Genomic DNA, 20,426 nt, shown 5'->3' with positions numbered 1-20,426 from the left:
CTATAGAAAAGATTCAGTTCCTAGAAGCTCATACAGACTTCAATGAATTATCTTCTTAGCGTCTTCTACGAGTCAAGTCGGTTCCTTGTGTCTTAAATAATATGTTTACAGACAGAGCCTTAGAATATTATTTATTTAATAAAGGATTTCTTTAGATTAGAGTAAGGTTAGGATGTAGCTTGGTTTGTCAGAAGTTAAACTTCCATTTAAATAAACTCCTTTAAAGAGAAGTAATTTAAATAACAATTAAAATTACATTGCATTTAATTTTTTTTAAATGAAAAAATGTATTCAGGCAGATGCTGGATATAAGTAGTGAAATCTTTTGAAGTTCTTGAATGCAGCAGATCTTGATAAATATAAACCTTTAACGGTAATCATGATGGACTTTTTCTTCTTTATTTTGTAATTAAAAAGCTCATCACAGTGCCCATTCAGAAGGACTCTAGTCATTTGTTCCCTCTCTTTGTATGAGTCTCTTACTTGTTCTTGACTTTTATGTAAACATAAACTTTTGATAAGACAAATAGATATTCTGTTATTTTCAAACAGCCAAAAATAGTAAACATTTTGACCTTTTCTATAAGATAGCTATTACGGAATAATATCTAGCATGCAGTATTCTAAGTTAGAAGCTCTCGATTTTTATATACTCCAGTGTTATGTTCTGTGAGAGTCTTTTAGAATAAGTTCACTTTTTTCAAATGTATCTTGTACAATGATTTTCTTTTGAAGTAGCAACTAATACAAAATGTGCATATTTAATAAGTTTACAGTTTAAGTTTACCTTTTATCTGTGGAGGATTTGTTCAATAGAATCCATTTTTAATTTTTTGTACTAGTAATATGGTGAAGAAAGAATTGTATGAGTCTGTGGGCACAAAATAAATGAGGTTGAGTAACAAATTCAGTATGCAGAAAGCACACCCAGGGAATTTAGACTTTGAGTTGCTTTTTGTTTACTCAACACGCAATTAAGCTCTTTTGTATGGATACCATTTCCACAATAAACCAGGCAGTATCTTTTTTTTTAAGGTGTGTCCAAAATGAGTGTTCTGGTGTGGATGTGCAGTCTGCTTGCAGATGGATCTCCCAGTTAACCCTGCTTAACTAAGGCTTTGATTGCTGCTGGAACAGTCTTGGGGCATGTAAACTGGATTCCTGTCTGATGAAACTCAACTGGAAGATGTATTCCAGGAGCACACAGTAGCCACAAAAGGGCATTCAGTCTGTGGGTCCAGGCTGGAGATAGTGCAAGGTGGAAGAAGAACCCCACAGCAACTGTTTTCCTCCACCTCCAAAAATACTATCAACCCAACTCCATCATGTGTGGAGTGTGAAGGTCAGGTTCTTAGCACCCTTAAACCCAAGTTTTTAAAGTTAGTGGGAGTCTTTTCAGTGATTTTGGTGAGCCTTGGGTCAGGCTCAAGTCCCTCTTAATTAGTTGTGTTTGGTAATGTTGACTAAGCAGTAATGATGTGCAAGGCAGCAGCTCAATGACAGCATCACTGACTGATGGCTGGGTGAGCTGCGGAACAGGAGTTGCTGGATAGCCCTGCACCCAACCAGTCGTTAAGTGCTAACTGGCTGTATGCATACTGTCACTAGTTACTCTTATTTACTAATTAAAAGAATGAAGATAAATACATCTTCCACATGTTTCTCAGCTGCTCAGATGCAGAAAATGTAGAAGTGGTTCAGCAACAGTTACAGGATTTTTTTTTTTCCTAAAAGCAAGAAGTATCCTGGGGTTATTTGAAAATTATTATTTATTTTTATTACTATTATTTATTATTGCTATTTCAAGAAGGTTTAAGTAGTATTTTGGAAAAGCAAAACAAAACCTGTCTGGTTTGTGTATAGTACTAGTTGTCAGGAAATCACAAAATATGGACCCCTAATTTCTATTAATCTCTGCTCTGGCAAAGGCTTGTTCTGTGGCTTTGGCTAAATCACTTAGTCTCCCTGCTCCTGATCTGTAAAATGGGAATGATATTTTGTTAGCTCTTACAAGTGCTGAGTGGATAAATTAGTATTTTTGAGGGTTTTATAGATACAGTATTACAGTATTACGTAAGTGTTAAGATTGGGGATTCGTATTGTCTGGTGTAGGTGTAATATAGATATTTATGAGCTGATTTCTTGACAATTTAAAAATACTGCAGTCTCATAGTGAAACAAGAAATGCTGGTTTTGTAAATACTACAAAACCAGTTAGTTCCAGAGGATTTTTATCATACGGCCAATGAAGAATCTTTAAACAACCAATAGTTTTGTCTTCGTACTTCTTAATCCACTGCTTTGAAAATTTTACCTAGTAGCATCTTAAATTGCGTTCATCCTTACAATTACTGCTATTGTCATGACTCTCGAGAGGTTAATTTGCAGTCAGGAGTGGATTTTGTATTGGACACAGTTAAAGAAATTGAGGGTACTCCTGGAAAACAAAGATTGTTTTGTGCCACAACCAAACCTTGTGCATCATTTCTCTGAAATTGTTCGGGCTTAGGAAAATACACTACAGTAGGCTAATAAACTGATGTGAAAATTTCTCAATTTACACCACTTGACAAGTGCTAAAAGAAAAGCATCTTTAATTTTAATGTGTTATTAGGACCTTTTTAGAGAGATTGTACAAGTTATTAACAAGGTCCGCTGAGACAGGAGACGGGTAATTAACAGGACCTACAGAAAGAGAGTTTAGGTAATTAACAAGATCTTAAGCACTGGACACAGGGAAACAAATAGTCCAGTATTTAAAGCTGACAGGTTGTTACTAGTCTCATCAAATTCCAGATTTGGGAAAGAGGATTGATAGGTGTTTGGGAGCTTTCTAAGAAACATTATGTATGTAATATATGTACACATTCACACAATGCAAGTGTGTGTCTGTATATACTTATATGTATACATCTAGAGGGAGATACATTTAAAAAAAAACCTTTAAAGTAGCACTTCCATCACCTAAGTATTGTTAAACTTAAGGAAAAGAAGATAAAGCTTGTGCCTACCTACTAGTTACACTCTATCTTAAGTTCTTGAAATAAATATGTTACATTCTAGGTGCCATAGCACTATGGAGGGTGGATAGTGGAGGAGAAAGACGTGTCTTACTAGGATTCACTGTAACAATTATGAACCATGTTCATATTTATAGCATTAGTTATTGCTCAGTTGGAGCATAAAATACAAAAATATTATTTAAATTTTATGTATGTTCTTTTACTGCTTCAGCCTTTTTGGAACATTGCAACTCAAAAAAAAAACCCTAACACCTAAACTCATCTCTTTTGCATCTTTCCGCTTTGTCTGTCATTTCCAACTGCGGTTATTTTCTTCAGCTTCTCTCCCCCATACTGTCGTCACACATAGCCGTTAGAGCTGCCTCCCTCTCCAGTGTTGCCTGTTCCAGTAAAATCAGTATCTGCAGTTTCATCTTTCCCAATGGATGCAACGTTCGAAATAAGCAGTCTCTACATTTTTATATGTGCATTACTACATTTGGCGAGGGGGAAAGAGGTGCCGTGAAAACGTGAGGCTCTTGAGAACTGCGATGTGTTCGGATCATATTCGAGTGTTAAGTCTAAAGAACAGCTGACATCTGTTACATTTCAGCCAGTATTAAAATTCTGTATATGTGATGGTCAACTACTTGGAGGAGGTATTGCGAAATCGTGGTGTGACTCTGACTTTCTAGGTTACTGCCTGTCAGTTGGGCTGTGTTGGTAAAGCAGGTGCCTGTCTCTAGTCGGGTGCAGTTGTAAAGTAAAATCTGTTAGCTTAACCCACAGTGCAGATAAGTTATTAGTACAGTAACTTGAACACCATGAAAGATAAGCGACTGTTAAATGGTTTTGGTCTCGCCTGTTCCCTGTGATGTGCCAGAGGCGTAGTTACTGGTCACAGCTCCGTTGGAATGAACCCCAGAAGCTGCCTGATACAAGCAAAGGGTTGTGACGGCTGTATGTTTCTTTACCAAATAGGTTGTCCTTTTCCAGGGTACAATACAACTAATTATTTTTAATTTTTGTATGCCTTGTTCAGAAATGTTGATCTCTAACATGTTTATTTCTTTGCTTGCTGGAGGAATAATGTCTGTTCCAACACTTTAATATATATTTCTCTGTTAGTCAAAAAACGACATTGGGGAACTGTGCTATTTTCAGAATTTTGTTTCCTGTCAGTGTTAGCATGTCTTATTTTAAGAACAGCATAATTCTGCATTGCTTTTCTTGAAATGAAAGGATTTTTTTCAGTTCTCTACTGAAATGAGACTAGACTTAGCTCTACTGAACTGTGATTATCTATAAGCTAAGTAGAATATTGATAGACTACGACGGTGCGTTAATTATACTGTAGACTGTTACTATTTATTAATTCAGTGCAGTAAAGCTGTCAGTAGAGCATCATTTCAACAAAACAGATACGTTACCGGTACATGAGAGGTAAAGGGAAACTACAAAACAAGCAGAAGTCATACAAGGATTCTGTCCTGGTTTCAGCAGGGATGGAGTTAATTTTCCTCTCAGTAGCCGGTGTGTTTTGGATTTCGTGTCCTGCCAGGACTGTTACCCGATTTAGAAAGATCACTGTGTGTGATGAGAGAATAATGAAATCTCTCGCAAAGCTACTACAAAGCAGTGCTCATGGTATTTGGGACATTACTAGAGTGGGTTGGAGCAATCAATTCTTCGAGCAATGTTGTAGAACTACTTAGTATTAATCTTGATTTTTGCAAACTCTTCACCAGCAATCATGTACTCCTAATTACTTGTCTGGTTTAGGAGCATTGTTTTGAAAGTTCATCCTCCTAGCTGCATGACAAGATTTTTTCAAGCTTTCATTGTCTGTTGATGCACATTAGGGCAAATGAAATCTTTTTTACTGGATGCACAAGGCATGTTACCTATCCCAAGGGGAATGCATTGCCTGTTCTATTTTTTTTTTAATAATATATCCAGTTTCTTAATTAAAAAATACAGAAGCTGTGTAAAATTGGTGAAGATTCTGTTTGATTATAAGAACTGAGAATTAGTGCAATTTTATTAAGCATTCAAAAATGGTTCTCGAAGTTTCAGTGTTAAATTTTACTTCAAGGTTGTTGGGGCTTTTGATTGACTTATAGATCTCGTAGTAGGGTCTTCTATTGGAGGTGCTGGCACAACTTTTAGTATAACTGTTCTTTAGTGATCTCTTGAGAATAAAACTTCATTAGTTTTTTAGCTATAGCACAACTGCCTAGGGAAAGGAGAAATATTTAAATGCCTACAAATATTAACCTTTTGTGTAAAACTGTTTTTTGTTTCCAGAACCTTAAATTAAGATTCAGTTGAGTAAACTGTGTGAGATATTTTTTTTGTTTTAGAACATCTTGTAAATCCTGAATAGTAAATAAATTTGCACAAGTAATGTGTTCAGTGATGTGCAAGCGCCATTGTTTTAAGATACTTAAGTTTTTGGAAGGAGCATGAATGCAGCCCTCTATGCCTCCACTTCCCTTGATGTATCTCCACAGCAGTATCAGACACCTCAGAATTGGTAAGCAGCCTATTGTGGATTCAGATTCATGTCTGGTTTCAAAATGAAGATGTTTATTTATAAAGACAAAATTTTGTGGATTTCTTCGAGTTGTTTCAACTGAAAGTTTCTGTGCATCTATATAGTGGCATTGTCGTCTTTCTGCTGCACTAAATTAGAAATATACGTGAGCCACAAGAGAAAAGGCTGCTTCCTTGAAGTGCATATTGTTCAGGACTATTATTGAGCACTGTATTCTGAGACTGTAACTTCTTTAGCTCCTGGAACCTTCTGCCATCTTTAAAAGGCTCCACAGAGCGCAGCAGTATGCTCACAAACAGCCCATTTGCAAAGGAGTCTATGTAAAGCTTATGTAGCTTGAGAACAAATGATTGGCAAGAGAATTGTGTCTCACATTCAAAGTTCAGGGGTTTTGGTCCAGTTTCTTAACTCGTGGTGTGAGACTTTATAGTAATATTAAGAAAATGGAGTAATAGCAACAAAACCTGATACTCTTTTTGCGTCTTCCTGGGGCTACACAAACTCCAGAAGGCCTTGGAGCATGGCTTGACAGCAGGACAATTTATAGAGTGAGGTGCCTTAAGTGATGTTCCCCAGAATCTGATTGGGAAATAAATGGTAATATGCTTGCTCCATACTTGTTTAGCTGCCAGACATGACAGTCGTTCCTTCTCAGAGTATGAAGTGATGTCTCCATTGCCAGGCACAGCAGGCTAGTAATATTCGATGGAAAGCAAAGTTTCTGAATTTCATTAACTGTATCTGATTTTATTCATTTCTCTTTGTTTTTCTAGTACATTGGTAATAACTTAAACTACATCCAAATATTTCAAGGTTTCGATATGTGTTGTGAGAGTCCTAAGAAAAATGCGTAAGCAATATAATAAGAATCAATCCGAAGACCAAGAAGTAGGAGTAGGAATAATCTTTCCAGTATAATGGAAATGAACATGGTAGAGCTTTGCTAATAACGTGTACATAGATGTTCCATATTAAAGGAAAAGAACTGAAAGCTCACACAGGTATTATGGTTATTTTACAAGATGTCAAGTTAACAGAAAAGATTTCAGTACTTTGAATAGTAAAGATTAATGTAAAGATTGTAATTTTCATTTCTAATAGTGTATAGTACAATGATTATAACTAATATGAAGAGCCAAAAGTAAGTAAAAGACTTTTGCTCCTTAGGAAAACATGCTTTCCATACAGCATAATTTAGGAGTCTGATTCCCATTCATTATGTTGTCAGAGTAAATGGTTCAGGCACTAAAATTTTTAAAGCAGTTATAAGAAAGATTTTTTTTTTTAAACATTGTTTTAATCAGTAGGTATTTAGAAGCTAAATATTTAAGCAGCCAGTAGACCTAATGTTTGAGTTTTTGACTGCTATTAAACTTCAAAAGACAAAATTGCAAGCTCCAGTCATGAACTTGAGCCTGTGATACATCACTGTGCTGAAGTTTCTATACAAACTGCAAATAATCAGCACACAGTATAAGTATTTACCTACCTTATAAAAAGTAGGTGTTATGGGGAAAAGTGTTTCATGTAGTTCTAATGACATGTATTTAAACAGGGAAAATATCAAGAAAGTATAAAATAATATGCTTGTTCTGGTTATGAAGTAGTCATCCAAAAGACCCTACAGAATCAGCGTTAGGATCCTTGTACAGCGTGTGGGCTGTAGTCCTCGAGGCGTGTTTTCTGTAAGCCGCTATGAGCAATCAAGTGAGATGGTAACTTTAGGGATGTATTATTGTGATGAACCTTAAATTAAAAAAAAATAAACGCTGTAATGAATCTCACTACACCATACATGCAACTTTCCCAACTGCATGCATTCATAACTTTGCAGTATTTTCTTTCGAGGTATTCCACGGTCCTCGGACAGTGAATTACGCATACGGCAGTGAGAGCCTGGGTTTGCTTACGCTCACCTCGGGCTGGAAGCACTGACAGGAAACCCTGCGGGGCTCAGCCAGGCCATGGAGCTCCCACCTTACTTAACAGACAATCTGATCTAAAAAATGTTACATGTAATCTCAGCACCTGTTTCTTCCTTGAAAAGAAACATTTTTCCACATATCCACATATATTTTCCACATATCTCTTTAAAATATGAGTAGGAGTATTCATGGGGTTTGGGTTTTTATTGGAGAATATTCTGTTTAATAGTTTTTCATTTTTTTGCAAGTATATTCAAATTGCTTCATGTGGAATACACAGATGTGTCCTTTTGTAATTGCAGTTACAATATCCGAAATATTACGGAAATGGTTGCAGGTTTTTTAGCTAAAAAAAAATATTAGTACATATTGCCAGTGATTTATATTTCTAATTTTCAAGCGTAACTTTTCGTAGTCAGAACTGCTGCTTTTCTTTTAAGCTGCTGCTATGGAAGAGTCCCAGAACTTATTTCACAGAAACTATAAAGTCATTCAAGGCAATGAAGGATCTTGCTTTTTTAACCTTTCAGAAAGTCACTCAGTTGAGCAGTCAGGCTGTATTATTCTATATCTTGTCTAACATGAGGAAACAGTCCCAAAAGAAAGATATCCCAAATTAACGCCACACTTCGTTAAATAGAGACATTCTTGGTTTTCACCAAGCTAATTCGATCCAGTTCAGTTAACTCATTTTTTTTGTACTCGGATCACAAAAGGCAGCCATGAATGAAGCAAGTTCATCATGTGTTTGACACATCAGTGTGAAACTAAAAGGCAGGCTGTGAGGGAGTGTTCCTGCCTTTAGCTTTTTAGACAATACCCGATGAAAGAGGCCCCTCATTCAAAACTAGTCTCCAGCAATCTGGGCAGGCTGCTGGGGATCGCTGTTACAAACAGGTATAATGGGAATTAGCCAGAACTTGAGTCGTCAGACACCTCTTGATTTCTAGTTGTGACTGTTCATGTAATTCAATCTTTCTCCAATATCCTCAGTCCAGCAGATGGTTCGTGGGACTTCTGTATAAGCCAAAGACTGCCTACTTTGGAAATGAAAAATAGTGTTCAGAATTAAAAAAAAAAAAAAAAAGTAAAAAATGTAATGTAAAAAAAAAAAAGTTTAAAAAAAAATCAGTTTTTACATTTTATGTGATTTACGTTTGTAAATTATGTCCCTTTCACTTTTACACTGTGAAATATATGGCTTATAAATTCAGATGACAGCGTGTGATGGACAGTCACAAAATAAATGTTCCTTATTTTAAGCTACCTTTAAAATTAAACAAAAATATATATAAAGGTATTTTTGTAACTTTTTGCATTATTCTGTCAACAAACGTCTCCATTGACAGCCGGTACCTGCAATCTAACTAAATAGTTTAGTCTGTGATGTGAAAGAACGATGTCTACTATAATCCTACCGAAGAAATGGTGTTTGTGGGCCACATGCAAATACTGAACAGATTTTCAGAGAGTTGGTTTTCTCTCTAAACTTGCTCCAGCAACTACATAAGAACATAACAGCACTGACTTTTGAAGATATTTGCAAATAATTACATCAACCTGAGAGACCAGTGGACCGTTTCTTAGGCCTGACACTTTGACAATGGCTGCTTTTATCAATATCAACTGCACTTTTGCAGTTGAGGAAGAAAAAAATCTCAGCACAACAGCATCATGAAACAGCTTTGCTTTCCAGATATGTGGGATAATCACTAGGTTTATAAAATAATACATTATTTACTCAATTTTAAGTATGAAACAGATGTTGCTGACAGGTGATGGCTTCTCAACTCTGAATTAATCTGGTGATCTCACTGGAATTTCTAAAGGACTTTTCTCTCTAGCAACTGCCAGGAAAGCTGGGAATTCATGTTGCCTGCATGGTTTTGTTATTTTTTAACAATCTCATTCCAGGGACTTGTTTCCAGAATATTTCATTTAGAACATCTCTTTTTGGTTAGAAGCTCAAGGTAAGTCTAGAGATGAGAGCAGAGCTAGGGAAGTCCAATCCATAATATCCTTTCTTGCATTTCTTAATTACTTACTCAAATTTTATGACAAAAAAGAATATGAAAAATTGTGAACAAAGAATATATGAATATTTCCATTAACTTTAAGTATTTTCTTACTTTTCTTAAGTTCAACAAATCAAGAAAATAAATCATATTAAATATTTTATAGCTATATACCTAATTCAGTAGTCTTCTATTAGATGTTTTTGTCAGATAAATATGCGCTGCTAATATTTGGGGTTTTGGTTTTTTCCCACAGTTTTAATACAAATCTTTCTGGCGCTGAGGACCTCAGGAAAACAATGGTGAGTTATAAAGTGTTACGGGAAGCCATCATTAAATGCCAGCTAATTGGTGCTCGACACAATATAAGCTACTGTTCTTGTTTTACCTCTTATAAGGAAATGTTGGGGAGTGTTTGTTTTTCTTTTGACCTTTGCAGAAAATCTAATTAGAAAATTACAAACTGAATATAAATTTGGAAATAAGAGTTTTACACTTAATGTGCAGTGTGCTTCTGGTATGATAATATAGAGAAGAAGGGAAAAATCAGATATTTGCACAGAAAGTAAAAAGAAACTGTTGCTTTGGGGTCTTTCAGTTGACTCAAGAGAAGCAGTAGTCAGGTGAGGAACTCTGCATTAGGCAGTGATGTATTATTTGACTTAACGGGGGTTTCCTGTCTCTATAGTTGGAGACTTGAGGACAGTCTTTAGATGGCAAATCCAAATGGAAGCAATGAACTGATATATGATAGGATTTATAATACAAATAGTAAATGAACAGCCTCTCGGAAAACACTAAAAATAGAAATACTGGAAGTTCTTATTCAAAATACTCTTTTGACTCTAAAAATACCTAGAATAAATTGTGTACTAAGAAAAGGCCAAAAAAAAGTCCACAGATTTCCTGTGCAGTGTCTTTGAAGGAAAATGTGGTCTTACTAGAATTTGTTTTGTGAATAGATGAAATCTTTAAAAGTGGGTTTGTTTTCAATCTTTAAAATACATAGAAAACAAGTTTCACAAGCAAATATGACTTTGTAGCATTTGGTTTTTTGCTGGCTTATGTAAATGATTTGTAATAACATTTGATGTTATTGTAAATGCCCAAGTTTTTATAATGTAAGTAACTGGTAGGAGATGTCAGAGTATATGAAGGCTGCCTTTGATCAGATAGTAAACTGAATTCTACCAGGCGGTTACTTAATCTCTGAAAAAAGCGACATCAAAAAAATTGATTTAACTTAGCAGCTATTGTCTGTAAAGTAACCATAATTACAGTTTCTATGTGCTTGCAGATGTACTACTGCAAATCATGTAATTTATTGCTCGTAAAAGCATCGGTTTAATTCTTTTAAGAAATAAGATGTGAGTTGTTCTATTTAAAGGATTTAAAGGTGATAAAAGAAATCCTTGATGATTTTTCTTTTGGAATACCAGCTATCCTAAATGTCAGTTGTAGGATTATGAGGTGGTGCTCATTTAATACAAAACACAAATTAGGAGGAGAAGAAACTATATCTCAACCATAGTTTTGAATGAAACCATTTGATTTTTTTTTTAAATATTCCAGATTGCTTTCTAAGGTGTTTGAAGTAATTTATTATTAGGTTCTGCAATAATAGCCTGTACCAAGTTATTCTATTTCTTCCTTGTGCATCACATTTAGTAATTATGTTTGTATGTCTCCTACTCTGGTGCCAACACCTGTCTCTGAAAGCGGTGTTTAAATGGGAGCAGTAGCCAGTTGAAAGGGCAGCATGAGCTCTTTAAGGCCTAATTAAGAACTGAAACGAAGATGAAGTAAGTAGGACAAAAGATGTGAAAGTAGCTTAGATGATATTCCCAGAGCAGAATTCCTCATTAGAACAATAAAGAGATGATCAGAGGCCTTCATTTTATCTAACTCCATTTCCTCTGGCTGTCAGTGCGTACGTACCCCAATAATATTTTGTAGCTGAGACAGTCATTCTTTGCATAGCTTGTTATTTAGAATCTTTTTTTCTTAATAATTCATTATAAGAGTAATGTTTTGTATTAAAATTGTAGTATCTGTTTTTGTAAAGATATAGTTATTCCTTATACATTTAAGTATCACTTATTTGCTCAAATTGAACATCTAAAATTTAACTTTAATATCTTGTGTAATTAATGTGGTAGGTTATTCTCCCCAAAGATCTATATGGAACATGAGTATCACAAAGCATCTTTAAAGCATATGTATTACACACAATTTTCCAGTAAAATTTATGTAATAATTAAAGACATCATTGCATCTTAATTCTTGTTCCTTTACCAAATCAGAAAATTAGGCAAACTATATTTTAGACATGGAAGTGTTAATGATGTCTGTTCCAATGTGTACAAAAATTTAGTACCGTAAAGAGAAAATTTTGCTTCCTTCTTGTAGCAGAAAATGTGCTTAAAATACAATGACCACAAAGTGAAGTTATTTTCTCTTCTATACTTGTTAGAAATCAATTACTAACCAATTTATAAATTTCATCAAGTTAGGCATTTTAATAAAGTGGAAATTATTGATCTCTTACAATATTTTAACTTGATAATATAGTTTAAAATACTGAATACACAGACATGACATTAAATATCTCGAGAGTAGAGAGAAACCCTTAAAAGCGAATATTTTCAAGATCTACTATTAGAATATAATTGATGGAGAGAGGCTGATTGATCTGACGTGCTTCAACCTATTTGCAGTGCCCCATCACTTTTAATTAGGTTTTGAAAACTTTGGCCACGTGCATATTTTAATGATTCGACATATGCCAATGTGTAAATACGGAGCTGTATGGAAAGAGAAGGAATGAAAAGGAATGAAGCACGGAAAAGGAACGAATATTACTTTATTGTGGTGTGCTTCCTAGCTGTTCAAGCTTTATCATTTTTAATCTAAATACTGTACTTTCACTGTAAACAAAAGCTGTCTTGGGTTCTTCTGCCCTGTTAAAGGTTCAGGATTTGAGAGGTTAGATTATTTTCCTTAATTTGGGGTTCTGTATCTTTTAAATGTCTCAGTTTCTGAACCAGATAAAACTTACTGTTTTGTGTGTCTAACAGTGCTAACACTTTTATAAACTGACTCTCACAACCTTTTTATATATTTCCAAATATTTCATAATCTGGTTACTTAAGGTCACAGCTAATTTTTCTTGGTTCAGAATAAGATGCTTAAATTCGTAGTGTTTTGGATCTCATGTTGCCCTTTGTTAAGGGAACTGATTTGTCCATCTCTGCCAACACCTGGACTTACTGAGTCATCAGAAATCATTACAGAAACAATTCTGGTTTCCCTGCTGCTTCATTCTGGGCCCCTCCTGCTTGAAAGCAAGCAAGCGAGCAAGCAAGATCTCTTCGTATTACACATTTCTGTCTTAAGTGCTCTGGTGCTAATAAGATGCAGCCTGTTAACTTCACCTGAAATTCAAAATTGAAAGTTTTATTATATGATTAGAAGGCCAAGGCCTGGAGAACCACTGATGACTAAAAATAGAATATGAAAGACAGATGAGGGCTGATGCCATTTAAAGCTAGGTAAATGTTCTGCTATGATATCCTCAAAAATAAAATTTGCTGGTTTTTTTAAACTTATCTGTAGGATGGAAATCCTTTTGACGCCACTGCAGGATACCGTAACCTTACTTATGAAGAAGTTTTGCAGGAGCTGGTGAAACATAAAGAGCAACTTAAGAAGAAGGACACCCATATTCGTGAACTTGAGGATTACATTGATAATCTTCTCGTACGAGTGATGGAAGAAACACCTAGTATTCTCAGAGTGCCATATGAACCTTCTCGAAAAGCTGGCAAATTTTCCAAAAGCTAAGATAGAGATACTTGATGGTACTTTCTGCTGAATGTGTTAGTGGAAGGAAATTACGCTTTAACATTTTGACTTCTCTTCATTCCTTTTTGCCTAAGAAATTCCAGGAATCAGGGGAGGACGGGACTCTGACATGGGGGTTTTTTTTGTTTGTTTTTTACTCTGAACACTAGCAGGGACTGCCAAAAGTAATACTCTGTTAGATTAGTTAAATAACTATTTTTTTTTTTAAACACATTTAGGTACAGAATACTTACGGTAGAGTAAATAATACACATTAAACATGTCCATGCAGTTTATGTAATAGCTTTGTGTTCACCATGTGGCAGTTTCAGCTGGGTTAGCCTGTGCTGTTACGAATGTTTTCTTGAATGATTATTGGTATTATGCAAATATATTCCTTCTGCTATTACAGCATGCCATCAAACCCACTGTTTTCAAGCCAGTGTAGTATGCTTTACTAAACCTAAGTCTGGTTTGCTGCAATGAAATGTAGTTTGTTCTGCACATATTAGAGGAAAACAGTGATGCACAATCTTTGCAGAGTAAATGCTGTATTCTATATGGTGTGCTTTTTGTAAAACATTGTAAAAAATACAATGCCATTCCAGTAATAGCACATGCTGGAATCAGTTAATTTACACTTAAATGCTGAATTTTATGTATAATGATTGAACTTTGGTAGTGAGCTCATGACATATGGTTGTTTTGAGGATCTTTTTGTATGAAGTTATTGCATGCCTTTTTATATGTTAAAGTACTTTGAACAGTGTTAATAGTCAGAAGTAGGACTGGAGAAAAGTATGGAGTAAAAATATGAATATTTGTTCAGTCAAAGTCTGCTACAGAATAAAAATGCAGGATAAATGAACAGACTGACTTAAATAGACAAGATAATTCAAAAAATACAGAACTGACTCAATTTAAGGTTGAGTTTTACGTGATAGGATATATATCTGTCTTAAGTTTTTTAAATCTTATGACAACAAAGTATATGCCTTTAGAAATAAGCTAAACACATACAGTGTACTTTAGAAAGTCTGTATTCCTTGTAAGTACTTCTAAAAGTCAGGTTTTTATTGAGGCAAATGAAAGAACATAGTAAGTGTCTTCCTGATAAATTAATAATTGTTTGTAAAATGACATATGAAAAAGCTATCAGTTATCCTATAAATTGGCAAAATACAGTGATGAACTTACAATGGAAAAATACTGTAGGAGAAGGATCCTCACAATATTAACACAGATTTTAATTTTAATTTCCTTCATAAGAGTCTCAGTTGGATTATCTGTTGCTGTGAAACAGTAAGATGACATTAAAAAAAAACTACAGAGACTATTTTATATTTGGATTTCAGAAGTCCAACTGTCTTTTCCTCCTCCTTCTTTTTCTACACCTAATTTGTTGTTTTTTTTTTTTTCTTGCACCACCATGTAATGGCTGTTGCTGAGGAGGGTAAAAAGCTTGAATTAAATTCAAAATTTTTGTTGTTGTTGTAAAAGATCTAAATATGTTGTGATTTTTAAAAGTGCAAAAATTAGTAGTATCTTGAATATTTATGATCTGGAAAAGTTGAAAAAGTTCTGCCATCAAAATGCTTTTGACAATGTTAGTATTGTATGACAGCACAGAATTCATTCCTGTTAGAAAAAATACTTCTTTGTACAATTGTTCTCAGATTTGACTTTTTTTGCTTTTTCTTTTCTTCTTTCTTTCTTCTTCTTTTTATTTTTTTTCTTTTTTAGGAACGACCTCCCATCCCCCTAGCACTATGTCCCTAAAATTTGTGCAGTTTGAGCGTTCCCAAGCCACCATTGGGATCCCTTAGCATAGATCGTTGTGCCTGGAATGGACCCTGAGTGATTCAAGCCCGACCTAATTGTAGTGCTCTGCATTTAGATGTTTGTAGCACAGAAATGGGCCCACTTCATCAGGTAGTCTGTCTTTTGACAACCTAGGGATTTATCTGTCAAGTCTGGTACCTCATAAACCATATGAATGTTCTTTTGACCCACTTAAGATCTAAATGACTGTAAATTTGTTGTAATATATTTGAAGTGCCAAAGGGTATGTACTAAAAGTTATAGTACGTTTACTGTTGGACGTTAGGTTTTGCACTCAATTAGATTTTAATTTCTGAGTTACACCAAGATGTATTTCAGTTACTCAGTATTTCCATAAAAATTCTTAAACATTTTCAAATGTTTGGCCGAAGCAAGTGGTTTTCTCATATTGTTAATGGGAAGCATTGTGCAATTGTTTTGAATTCCACAGTCATTTTCAAACTAACTGGTATAAGACCATCTGTAGTATCTACAGTGATTAAATCATACACACCAATGGAATTTAACAAGTAAACTAACCAGAGAGTATGCTCCAATGACTTTTCACTTGCAAGCCAACTTATAATTATTAAAATGAAACTCTACTATATTTAGCACCTCTGAAATCACTTCTTTTAGAATGTAAATGTAGAATATCAAACTGCGTAATTGACTAAAAGCAGATCATTTGACATATTTGCATACCAAGAACGATAAGCAGATTAAAGGTAGCGAAAAGATCAATTTTTGTGCATTAGTGAAGAAATTTGGTGAAGCTTTGAATGTGCTATCTAGTCTTTATCTGATATGTAAGTGAATAAAAGCACCTTTTGTTTCTAACAGTTTATCAAGAAAGAGGGGAGAACGACAAATGCAATTTAGGAAACGGTAAAGTTACTAAGAGAGGCAGAACGGGACACTTAACAACTATGAAAATGTTTTTACAGAGTTCTTATAGCTAGACATATAGTCATTTTCTGCTTAGAAAGACACTTTTAACATTATTCTGTATTTTGAGATTATTTTTGAAAAGCATCTTCACTCCACATGTATTTTTTGAACCATGCAGCTTTCGAATGAAAACATTGAATACAGAGTCATTTATATGTTGAGAACAAAAAAGTTCTGTTTCTCCCATGGGATAAAATTGTAAACTTTGTTGCAGATCATTTTAAAACCATAATAACTTGCCACTTCTGATCAGTCTTTCTTGCCCTTTAAAAGGTAGGGATGCAAATTTTGGACATCTTCACATTGTTGTTTTTTTGGTTTTTTTTTCTCTCAAAAAACCAGTGTAAGAGTTCATCCATGTACACACTATATTTTGAAATTATCCTTTGAAGCAGCTCTACTCATAGCCATATACTTGCTTACTTTAAAAAACAAATATTAAGGCCATACTTTAATGCTGTAAGTAAAAATGTAAATTTTCTGCCTTTCAAGAAGGATGTTTAGTATTTAGATATGTTACCTCTTGTTGCTGTATTTTACGTTTAGCTTGGTTTTCCACCTACTAATGAATGTAGCATTCTCCCTAGATCATACATAAGTACATTTATTGCTGTTGGCTCTGTATCAAGAACTATTTCTAATTTTCCAGCTGTGAAAATGTTGCCTTGCATTTAGAAGGGTTTCATGATTTGGGGACCTAATGAAACTCAGGCTCATTAGGTACTAGTCTGCATTTCTTTCTGTACAGGATGCTCTTTCTTAGGTGCATCTTAAAACAAACAGAACTGCTGTCTTAATATGTTTACTGCTGCACTGGAGGTTTATTTACACTTCCAGCTTTAAAGAAAAATTATTGTCCTATATCAAATATGTAAAGTAAGCTCATGCTTTTTTTTTGCTCTGTATGTATCCATTAGTTGTAGAAATGATAGAAGCATTAGTTGTGGGCTTTTAAAATGGTGATACTTAAAGCATGTTGACTAACTTCTTCTCTTTGAAGTACATGGTGAAGGATTATAGCGCTGCTGTGTTGATGATGCTGGATTTAAGGGTCGGTCAGCACTTTCAGTATGAAACCCTATTTTCAGGGATTTGTAACTTCTAAATGTAGATACAGTCACTGGAAGTATTTAATATGCAATAGGTAGCACTTTAATCTGTTTATGAAGGGTTTTGAGATTTGTTTCTGTTGAAAAAGTCATGGTCTCCTGAAGCATCGCAGGCATTTGCTTTATCTTTCCTAATTTGTACATGGAAGAAGCCACTGTATGTTACAAATGGTAGAGCCATTCCTATTCATCTTAGAAGCTTCCAGATGTCTTGTATTACAGTGTACTATAAAAAGCTGAAGATCCAGGTTATATAGGAAGTCTGTAAAAGATATGAACATTACTTATAACTTAAGGGTTTATTTCGTCTCGTGCAATCAATAGTAGTTTGTCTACATTTAATAATGGTACGGAATCACAACTATATGCACATGTGAGAACTATAAACTTAGAATGCATGACAAACTTTATTTTTGTTTCATTATTGCAGCTTCAGCTCCTTTAATTTGATTACAATGTTATCTTAATATTTTAATTTCTGTTCATTAAATAAATATTGCATGTCTAACACTAATAAAGCACCACAATGCACTACAGCAGTATTTTGTGAATTGTGATGTGAATCTGTGTTATGCAAAGCAGGTAACTCCTAAGCTCCACTTAAGAATGTGTTTGTAAGAGCCATGCTGTTAAGACTCTCAGACCACAGAGAGGTTATTTCCTTAAGGACAGCTCTAAATGAATATCCCAGCTGTTTGCAGGGTAGCCATTAAGGGAAATCTCTTCAGTTGTGTCCAAAACTTATAATTAGTGGAGAAAACGGCATGTTCTTAATGTGCTAATATGTGAGTATTTTTTTATATGGCAGCTGCAGTCTTTTTAAATGCGCCATTCCTCTGATTCTGTTCCTCTGTGGTTGTGTAAATATTACTGAGGGATCTTTGGCACTGCAGGCCAGAACTGCATTTAGCATGAGGACAAACACTGTGAATTTTGATGTGGAAAACATGATACGTGTTTCTCTTTGTGCTTGAGAGAATAAAACCCAGCCAGAACAACAGAAGACTGGAGCCTTCTCCCCCACCTCCCTGCCCCATAGGTATTTTTTCAGTTTTCCCACAATTTTTTCAACACACTTTTCTCAGGAAAAAAAAAAAGGTTTTGCCTGTCTTCTTTTTCCTCTTCCTTGAGGCAGCAAGACAGCAAAATCTGTTCCTTGACAATAGTAGGTTTTCTGGATGCTAAGGAGATACGAAGAGCGGTCCTTGCTCAGAAGAATGCTGTGAGTATTTCACCCAGTTACTTGGAGGCTTGGATTTCACTGGGACGCCATTCGTTTCTTGCAGTTAACTTGCTCCATGACTAGGTCCTTCATCATATAGCTATGGACTTGCTGTGAGGTTTAGAAAGGGTTCTCTTTGAGGTATCCATGAAATGTGGTGGTTGTGGGAAATCGTAGTCTGTTTTTGAGATGTACGTGTCCTTACACATGCTTTGTTATGCAGGTTCCATCAGCTGTTTCACTCCATGTCTGACTGACTTTGCAACTGTCCCAATGGGTGAGTAGATGCGGAATGAGGACAGAGGAGGAAGGCAGGTTTCTGAAGCACCATGCTGCATATTAAATACCGGTTTCCATCTGTAATTCACATCTGGTAACTAATCTCAGTTCCTATGCCCATTTGAAAATGGAGCCAGCGCAATTTCCCTACCTCAGAGGCATAATGTCTGTTAGTTGATACCAACTGTAATTCTATTGACAATGTAAGAGCCCGGCTTGATTAAACAGCTTCCAGTTTCTCCAGCATGGAGTTGATTTTTGATTTTTCATTGTTTAACATCTCAGCACCCTAATAAAGGTTTTCAAGGATATTATAAATATAGTTTAGCAATTAAAGACCTATTGAAATATTTAGATGTAAACTAGAAGGACAATTGTCTCTCCAGTTACTTTAATAAAAGTTAATTCTTTGTGGAACCATACAGAGTAAAAATCAGGATTTCATTTCCCTATTTTAAGTTGTTTAATTTGTTTTTAGGGGGGTGTTGTGCAAGCTCTGGCTGCAGCTCACTTGGGATACGTTACCCTTTTGTGTAACACTGGGCACGTTCGTAAGTTATAAATAATGATGATGAAAAACAAATCCTATATCTTACTCTGCATTAATAAGTTAAATGTTGGATTATTTTGTAATGGTGCCATTTTGAGAGACAGGAATAAGACTATCTGCTAAAGGAAGCTGTTTTCTCTTGTCTGTACTGCTTAGAGTAATGACGATAGCAGGCTACTACACTAAGTACAGCCCAATTTGAAAATTGTGTGGCATTGCCTGTGTAATGTTTTTCTAAATATCAGTATATTCAGTGCTGGAAGCCAGTGGCTGTTACATGAGAGATTATTGCAATGTATTTATAATGTGTTTTTACAGTATTTAGCAATATAGATCAATCTTTGATAAATGGATCGTGACTTAGGACAGAAAAGTACCCTCCATGGCTAAATACTGATGTGTTTGTACTTTAAAAGTAAGCAGTTTTAAAAGGTTTTGGGGGCATGCAGCATTTAAATGAAGCCAAATATTAAAAAGGGGAAAAACTTCCTGGGATGGTCTTTTATGAAACAGTATCTGCTGTCCGACACAGGGAACGAGTAAAAGCAGCACTGAGGAGATTCCACTGTTGGGATCCAAAAACCCAGCAACAAAAAGTTAGTAGGACTAGGATTCAGATTTTAAGGGATCTATTTGCCCAGCATGTGCCAGGTACTTTTCGTAACAGGTAGAGTTAACACAGCAGCCTTCACTAGGATCAGTGTCAGGGTGAAAACCTGCCAAAAAAGTGGGAGTTTAACAGAAGGATTCGTTCCCAAGGTGTTAGGTGGGAGGCAAGATGTCGGGCAGAAGCACAGTGCTTTAGCCAGCTGTCATCTCTGCTTTTTTAGTCCCTCTGACATTGTAGTATTAGCTTCAGGGATTAAATGAACCACTTTCCTCTGGAAGTTTGGAAGTGTCTGAGGAAATTTGGTGTACACAGCAAGTGGCTGGCCAGATTGCCTCAACCTTGAAGTAGGTGTCTGGCTCCGAGCCTCACGGAGTCTAACAAATAAAGCACCAAAATGTGTCATACCACCTCCTTCCCTAAATGATTCATTCGGAGCCTTCTTAGGTGATGAATGGCTCCTTCTCCAATAACTTGCTGCTTACATTATGAATTCCTTGAAAATTGACTCCCTGGGACATCTTTACAGGAGCCATCAAGGGTCT

At 35.3% G+C, this 20,426-nt stretch overlaps 1 protein-coding gene across 1 annotated transcript in view; it reads left to right on the top strand.

The window, feature by feature from the left end:
- RAB11FIP2 (RAB11 family interacting protein 2) overlaps window positions 1-17,765 on the top strand; it is a 32,281-nt gene extending 14,516 nt beyond the window's left edge. Inside the window, exons 4-5 of the mRNA XM_010122090.2 lie at window positions 9,756-9,801; window positions 13,115-17,765. Of these exons, the coding sequence (XP_010120392.2) occupies window positions 9,756-9,801; window positions 13,115-13,342 (274 nt within the window). The 3' untranslated portion in view covers window positions 13,343-17,765. The remainder of the gene's footprint in view (window positions 1-9,755; window positions 9,802-13,114) is intronic.
- The last annotated feature ends 2,661 nt before the right edge of the window (window positions 17,766-20,426 follow it).

This window comes from Chlamydotis macqueenii, chromosome 7, assembly GCF_036417535.1.
Source record: "Chlamydotis macqueenii isolate bChlMac1 chromosome 7, bChlMac1.mat, whole genome shotgun sequence".
Taxonomy (NCBI): Eukaryota; Metazoa; Chordata; class Aves; order Otidiformes; family Otididae; genus Chlamydotis; species Chlamydotis macqueenii.
This window is presented reverse-complemented; position numbering and strand designations above follow the sequence as displayed.